This window comes from Trifolium pratense, linkage group LG4, assembly GCF_020283565.1.
Source record: "Trifolium pratense cultivar HEN17-A07 linkage group LG4, ARS_RC_1.1, whole genome shotgun sequence".
Lineage (NCBI taxonomy): Eukaryota > Viridiplantae > Streptophyta > Magnoliopsida > Fabales > Fabaceae > Trifolium > Trifolium pratense.
The window spans coordinates 40,178,551-40,187,261 of NC_060062.1; the positions used below are offsets into that span (position 1 = coordinate 40,178,551).

Genomic DNA, 8,711 nt, shown 5'->3' on the forward strand with positions numbered 1-8,711 from the left:
CTGAGAAGTTTCGGATTCAAGTACCGCTAATGTCTTTGGATGAAGGTAAATGCAATTACATTTGTAAGCGTTTTTTAAGCCTTAGACTGAGGCATCATCTCCTCACCCTAAATTTTCACCGATAAGTAAATACGTTTTATTTTCATATGAATTTATAACACATAAACTATAAGCTTAAAATTTAGCACCATAGAGTTATAATCATACTAAAAATTTCTCTTTTGAAATTGTGTCATACTCTTTGGCCATGAGTCTTTTATTTAACTTTGAGTTTCAATTATTTATTTTTTTCACCATCAGTATCTAGTTTATTGGATCGCCTAATCTGGTTCGGGGGTCAATTCTGGCATCAAGTGATTTCAGCTCCTCCTGGTCGCAGTTGCGAGAAATCGAATTATGGTTCTCCCTACTAAGTTCAATATCAATCACTATTGAACCAACTAATAATTTGTCAATTTATTTATGTTTTACTTAGGCAGACGTTACATGTTTTCCTATATTATACGTAGATCAATACTAGCCTAGCAGACATGACTATCAACTCCTTTCTATTATGATCTCGACACCTTCCTTACCCCCTACTTATACATGTAAGGATATACCACCAACCAAATCTGTGAAAAGAATATTGTAATATGAATATCAACATCAACAATGATCAATGGCATCACTTATAAGTAGAAGTTTCAGATAGTTATTTTCATGAGTGAGACAATGACCTAATTGTGTTGATCAAAAAATGGAAATAAGTGTATTACTTGAGATTTTATATATTTTTTTCTTATTAATTATTTATTCAAATTCATACATCGGTCATTGTGACAAATTTTCTCTCTTATGATGAAGAGGATTGTGTGTAAATAGGGTGAAATAAAAGAGGTTAGAGTTTCAATATGAATTCAATCATCATATGTTGTCGTTTTTTTATATACCATATCCACAACTTAGGCGTCATTTTTTTCCCTTAAAAATACAATTGTAGAGTTTATGGCCGTCTTAATTCTTTCCAAAATTTGTTTCCTACATTTCCTATATAATGGTGTCATTCTACGAAGAGGATTATGTTGGAATGAGTAGTTAGTTTCATATATCAATTATGAATAGTGAAAATGTTGGATATATAAGAGAACTCATATTTCTAATGTCTTAAAGTTTTGGGAAAAAAAATGTTATATTATGGTCTCTTAGAAGTCTTGGACATTTAGCCCATTGATGATGCTCCTAGCACTTTCCCAAACTTCCAACAAATGGTATCAGAATTTTAGTTCTAGTTCGATTTATTGACAGAGCAATAGTGAAATCCTAGTGTTTAGATCAAGTATAAGACATGAGAAACTCGCTCACATATCACAAGTCCACTGTGTGGTTGAATTCACAACAATCACCATAACTTAACTATATCAGAATTTTTATGTGCAAGAGTCAATGTTGTGAACCCAGTATATTATTGTGGATGGTGTCATTGTGCTCAACACAAACAATCCTTCCAACCTGCATGAAAGGAAGTTCTAGGTGTATGAGTTGAACAAAAAAAAAACAAATATGAAATTATTTCTTGAACTCTTGTTCTTTCTCAATATATTATTGAACTTTACACCATAAATATACAACAATAACATATATGGTATATATCCTAGCTCACACCTCACGTCAACAAAAATTAAATAGAGAAAACAACATCTATAAAAAAATCACTATAAAGTAAATAAAGAGATCCTTAACTTACTAAAACAACTTGCTAATTAATAAAATATGAAAAATGTCCCTAACAAGACAAGAGAACCATACAACTTGTTGTGAAGTTGTGCATACATTAACACCGAATTAGAATTAGATTTCTCGTTATCTTTGTCAGTACTTTTTTCATCGTCTTTGTCTTCCTTAGGATTATTGAAATTGGAAGGAACATTTGTGTCTGGTGCTGACTCGTCATCACCGGAAATTGGACTAATAGGGGATGGAGCATCATCGGAGGATCGAAGACTCTTCGGCAACCCTTGTCCATGAGTCACATTTATATTGAAATGTTGTCCATTTTTGCACTGTTCGCCATCATAATCACTCGAGAAGAAATACGTCGCTCCTTCCTTCAGTAAAGGAACCGCCACTGTCACCGGTTGTATCCCCGTGTTCGATGGATCAGCAGATGACCATTGGACTGTGTCTTTGTCTTGTGCATCATCATAATCACATAGTTTGTATGTGGTGAAGTTGTATGTTTGTACAAGAGAGTGGTTATTGTCTGTGTTGAAAACTACACGTGACGATACCAACAATATCAAAGTGTTAGGTAAAATTATATTAATTATGTTGGGAATATCTTTGAAAAAAATCTAACCAATTATTTTTTTAAATAAAAAAATATGAACTTATAATGTAATACAACTTATTTATACAATCATCTAATCAACTTATTTATAATGTCACTTTCCCTTTGATCTCAGAATATTGTTCTTACAATTTATACATTAAAATAAAAAGTTAAGCAAATGAAAACTACTGTCCACTAGTATAAAAAAGAAAGAATATTTGTACCAAAAGAAAGGAATAATAAAGAAAAAGGACTAGCCTATGTCATTTTGTGTATAAGAATTTTCTTTTTCTTTTTTTACAAAAGAGACAAATATGCTAACAGTAATTTTCTTTGTTAAGCTATTTTGGACAGAACAAGAATAGTACATGTCCTTTGGTTAGTGCTTCCAATTTTAAGCATAACTTTTCTAAATTGACTAATGCCTCATCATACAAAAAAAGAATTTATTTTTCAATTTTTTTAAATAATTTATGTATATGGGTTGATGGGTCATATTACGTACATATCAGTTATTCAATGAATTTAAAAAAAAAAAAATTGTTTATATATGAAATCGGATGAAATGAAGTAACCACGTGTGATAATATTGATATTATAATTCATGATGATAAATAGTATAGTTGAAAGTTTATAACCAATCTAATTTAATGCCACTTTCAGAAACTACTTGTGTGAAGAGAAAAAGTAGATCCATTATTAGCGGTGTTGACATTTTAGTCTAAAAAATTTGTTTAATTTTGAAACATTATTAATGTAATTTTTATTTTTAATTAGTGTAAAATAATTAATCACAACCAATTGTATAATTGTATAATTGCAATTATATTTTATTTTTTTTATGATATGATGATAATATACATATCATAAGTAATTCAAATCAAAAACTATAAACAGACAGTGATCATGTACCATATGTTATGATTATGTTACTATATATCATTTATGTTCCAAAAAGGTCCAAAATTAACAATTAAAGAACATAATAATGAACATTAAGAAAATCACTTACTTAGAAAATCTCCCAAGCTGAATTCTTTCTTGGCAGCCCACTTCTGATAATTAACAGTAGGTTTTTCAAGATTGTCAAACCAACCTAAAGAATCTCCAACTGTGTAATTTTTGTAAGCTCCAACAGATCCTAAGAAATTAAAGAGAAAAAGACAAGAAAGAATTGAGAATAGAAGAAACCATGATGATGATGTTGAAGAGTTTGTTCTCTGTTCCATTATTCTTGGGGGTGTGAAATGTGAATAATGGGGGTAAGAGAGTGGCAGTTAGAAGAGGCAAATTAAGTAGCTTTTTATGACAGGCTCAGTGGATGAGAATGTATAGGATTCATATGCTGCCAGCTATGGTGTCATGTGATAGTTAGCCTTGTCTTTCTGCTGAATTACTAAAATACTACTACTCACTATTTCATGTTGGTTTCAATTATTTGTGCACACAAGCATTTGTTTGGTCTAATTAGTAGATATTTTTGTATTATTGGTTTAGTTACTAAAAAGTTGATTCATATCTTATGCATGGGTTTAATTGAGTCATATGTTTAATGTTAAAAGTGTTTGAAGTTTATAATATTTAGGATGTTTTTCGTATTTTGTTTGACAAATTCATAATGTTTTTTGTTGATGTATCGTAAGTTTGAGAGTAGGTGTTGGATAATAAAATAATAGTTAATGTTATTGAGTCTGTTAGTTTAGAGTCCATTAGGTTTTATTATATATTCTCTAGTAACCTTTTTGGTAATGTTAAGCTATTGGTATTCTATTGAAACTCTAGTCATCTTTCTCTTTTCCTATTTGTGTATATCATTATTGTTTACAAAAAAAATTGAATTAAGATGTGACATTGTTAAACCAGTTCGGGTTGGTTTAGTGGTGTTGGTTTGGGTTCTTAAAGTATGCTCCTCTCAAGGTTTCAACTTTGATTCTCCCTGGTGCCAATTTCGGGTGGCTATGTCCATATAAAACAAAAAAAAATATATGGCTTTAAATGGGGCCCCCGGTGAAATTGGTTCTCTTGGATTAGTCGGTCTTAAGGCCGGATACCAAGTTTTCAAAAAAATAAAATGTGACTTTTTTTTTTGCAGTATTGATATATTGTTTTTTCTAATGTTCTTTCCAAACTTCCCAATAAAAAGTATTAGAGTCTTGATTCAATTTGGTGGAGAGCGAAAGTGGATTCTTTCAAGTGTGCGTATTTAAGTTTTATATCGACTATAAATGAAAAAAAAATGACTCAACTCCTAACAAATAGTATGTGAGTACTTAAGTTAACACTTCAGATTTAACTCCTCAAAACTAACATTTTTATCATTTCGATTTCTAACTCATCCATCACAACATCTACCTACACAAGCTCGATCAGAAGATAGAAAGGATTCGACAAAAGCACGAAATTCCGAAAATAAAATCGGTTCAATTAAGGACAGGTCACGACGAACAAACCATTTTTATATCAACTTTTCTCAATAAATAAAAAGCTGATTTGAAATTTAAATATTCTAAATTAATAAAATGACAAAAATCAATCATGAAGAAAAGATTAAAACTATCATTAGCTATATACTGTATGCGTCAACTTTCAAGTACTTTTGAGTTTTGACTTGGCTCATAATTTAGTCAAAATATTGTAAAACTAATTTTCGACAATACTGCTGACTATAATAAAGTTTAAGGAGGGACTAAATTGAATAAAAAAATTAAATTGAAAAATGGTTTGGTTATTTTATAAATATAGATTAGTCTTAAATTGTCCCATTTTTATAATTTTATGGTTGTTTAGTTTTATGAAAAAAAAGTGAGAGAAAAGAAAATTATGCAAACTAATGTATGAATTTAGACTAACTTTAATCTAAGTTTTTACATTAATTTGCATAATTTTTTTTCTCTCACTTTTTCTTCATAGAACCAAACATACCCTTAAAGATGAAAATGGTAGTAGTAATTTTCACTTTCTTTATGTAAAAGCCAAGAAGGAAAACCAAGTTTCAAGCATTAGAATAGAATAGAATAGAAGTTCCGAAATGCAAATCTGAGAGTTTGAGTCACATGATGATACATTCAATCAGCATCCCAACATGATAAAGCCACGAGGAAGCTGACACGTGGTAGAAACCATAGCGGTAAGTCGGTGACATTTCTGACACTGCATGTGTCTCATAAAAATATGGATAATTATTTGGGTGGATATAATAAGGAGATGTTTTAATTTTTTCAAAGTATATTAAAGAATAAAGGTGTGAAATTCCTAATTAGGAGTCATATTCTTCTTAGGATATTTTTTTTTTCAACCAGTATGATTACTATACCGTTTAATTTAGTTCGGAATCACTTCTAATATCAATGATTTGTATAATTTGGTCAAGAGAAAAAAGTTTATTCAGAAATTAAATTTGAGTTTTTTAAATGTTTGTATTTAAAAGAGTGACCACTTGAATTCAATCAATTAATTAACTTATCTATTCTAATTTACGGCCAAGTCTAACATGAACAAGTGGTTCATGTGGTGTACCATGCACTAGTCTCGAATAACATTATAACGAATACGAATTTTACAAAATCGATCGTTGGATTGAAAGATTATATCATATAGATCATCCATAGAAATTTTTCAAAAAATTGAAAATTATTTGATATGTTATTAAGACCCATCAAAATTAACGGTATTTAATAAAACTCATAAACCGTTAATTTTGATTGATCTTAATAACATATCAAATGATTTTCAATTTTTCTAAAAATTTCCACGGATGATCTACATGATATAATCTTTCAATCAAACGATCGATTTTGTAAAATTCGTATTCATTATAATGTTATTCGAGAGTTATGCATGGTGCATCACATAAACCACTTGTTGATGTTAGAAAAGCCCTGATTTACTGGTAAAATGCAACATTCCTGAAACCAACATAAAAAATTAAATAAAAACGCAACACTCCATTAACAGCTCAAGAATTTGATGTATTTTTGTTTTTTAGTTCAATGTTTGAATTGTACACAGCTAATTCAATCATGCACCCTATAGATATCATATAACTAAAGTACTTGGGTTTGACTTTGCATTCAACAAATTGGCCCTGAAAGTGATATCTAAACTCCAATGTGCACAATGCTATTTAATTATTTTGGCTGTGATTTTGATCATACATCAAATTAATTTTTATATTCCTATGTGGAGTTGGATATATTTTTAGGAAAATGTACGGGCACTGTTTAAGAAACCAATTATAGTAATATTATATTGAAGTTTGTACAGTCAACGCCTCGAAAGTTTAAAAAATATTATTTTCAATTTTAAATTATTTTTTTTTATTTCCTTAACCAGTGCCCCGAGGGAACCGGTTAGCATGACTCATATTTTTATATGTGTGACAAATTACTTCATCACTAGATATGAAATTCGTGTGATTAGTTTTTTTTTATTAAAAATATTAACCACTTGCACTCAAATTAGTGATTTCTAATTTTATAACAAAAAGTAAAGTAATATTTGACGTAACTTTTCCAAAATTTGACACGGAAAAAATCTTTTGAAAGTATATTTTGCAATAAGATCTAAAAAAATCTACGAAAGTCTTTTTATGTACAATAGAGGACAAAAGTCCAACATAACAAAAAAAATAGATAAGACTAAGTGCACATTCTTAAGCATGTAAACTTTATAAATATCGTTGAGAAGAAAAATATGCAGCTTACAAGAAGGTATCCCTTAAATAAAAAGATTCCGAAAATTCATGGTTAGGTTAAAATTTGCTAGTCAATCAAAACATATGTGTACCATGGCCAATATAGACCATTCGAGTATGCCAGCTCCTATTCAATAGCTCTTAAATACATTCACTACAAGAAAACATAACATTATTGGCCAAACTTATTGAGGGTTAAAAGTCCTCAGTAATGTATTTGTGGGTTATTGAAGGCTCCCAGCCGTCAATAACGTATAAGGCCGCCAGTAATGCATCTTGGACGACGTAAAAATTCAAAACGGTCAAATTGAACATTAGTGGCGGCTAGGGTCCGCCATCTTGGACGACGTAAAAGGTGTCAGTATTTACGACGGCTACAAGCCGCCAGTAATACAATTACCATTTCAAATATGAACGTTACGTGAATATTTTATTTAATTCACTTCTCCTACTTCTCCTATATATAACTCCTCAACAAATTCATTCTACTTCACTTCATTTTTACATTTTCATTCTCTCTCTAAATTTTCTCTAACTTCTCTCATAAATTTCATACTTTTAACTTTCATATCTCCATCCAAAAAGTGGTAAGTGTTTGTGTTTTACTTTTACAAAGTTAAAATTTTTGCTTTGTTATTTAAATGTATATGTTCTAATATTTGTTGTTTACCATTTTTATTAGCAAGTCTTATTCTCGTGGTCATCGGAGGTCGTGGGTTAGGAGCGGAGTTTGTGGGTTAGGAGCGCGCCAAGTAAGAATCTACTCGGCACCCAAGTAAGTAATGTAATTTTAATTTATAATACTTAGTGATAGTTTTTTTTACCGTATACTTAGTAATAGTTATTAATTAGTACTTTGTAATTTGTTACTAACATTTTATTATCACTATGTATAAAAATTATTGTTTTTGTAAAAAAAAATAAAAAAAGTATATTTAATTTTGAACATTTCGAAAACAGTAAATATTTTTTTAAAAAAAGAATTTATTTTTTTTCAAAAAAACAGTATATTTATATTCTTTTTTTAAAACCGAAATTTTAAAAAAATTCTTTTTAAAAAAGAAAAATCTTAACAGTTTGTGTATTTTTAAAAAAGTAATGTAATTTTCATATCTCCATCCAAAAAGTGGTAAGTGTTTGTGTTTTACTTTTACAAAATTAAAATTTTTGCTTTGTTATTTAAATGTATATGTTCTAATATTTGTTGTTTACCATTTTTATTAGCAAATTCTCGTGGTCATCGGAGGTCGTGGGTTAGGAGCGGAGTTTGTGGTTAGTAGCGCACCAAGTAAGAATCTACTCGGCACCCAAGTAAGTAATGTAATTTTAATTTATAATACTTAGTGATAGTTTTTTTTTACCGTATACTTAGTAATAGTTATTAATTAGTACTTTGTAATTTGTTATTAACATTTTAATTATTTATTATGCAGTATATTTTTTTTAAAAAAATTAAATTATTAAAACTCGAATTTAAAAAAATTAATTTAATAATTTAATTATCTAAAAATCAATATTTGGTTTTAAAATAATTAAATTATTTTTTTTTAGTGTTGGAGAGAGGAAAAGATGGAAGTAGTAGTAGAACAAGTGCAAGTGTTTTTTGGTACATACAAGTGCAAGTGTGTAACAATGTATCTTTATGTTGTTTATTGATGTGGAAAGTATATATTTTTTTTTTATTAGTTTTCACCACTAATACTTTTA

The 8,711-nt window shown here is 29.1% G+C and overlaps 1 protein-coding gene across 1 annotated transcript; it reads right to left on the bottom strand.

Moving 5' to 3' along the window:
- Positions 1-1,541: 1,541 nt before the first annotated feature.
- On the bottom strand, positions 1,542-3,793 carry LOC123881744 (blue copper protein). Its single transcript, XM_045930479.1, has 2 exons — positions 3,324-3,793; positions 1,542-2,254 (listed from the first exon to the last, which is right to left on the bottom strand). Exons 1-2 carry the CDS (start codon positions 3,538-3,540, stop codon positions 1,743-1,745), a joined length of 729 nt encoding a protein of 242 aa, XP_045786435.1. The 5' UTR covers positions 3,541-3,793; the 3' UTR covers positions 1,542-1,742.
- Between the last annotated feature and the right edge of the window lie 4,918 nt (positions 3,794-8,711).

Coding starts and splice junctions, on each gene's coding strand:
- LOC123881744 (XM_045930479.1), bottom strand. CDS start 3,540: ATGGAACAGAGAACAAACTCTTCAACATCATCATCATGGTTTCTTCTA. Junction 2,255..3,323: donor CAGCTTGGGAGATTTTCTAA/GTAAGTGATTTT, acceptor CGTCACGTGTAG/TTTTCAACACAGACAATAAC.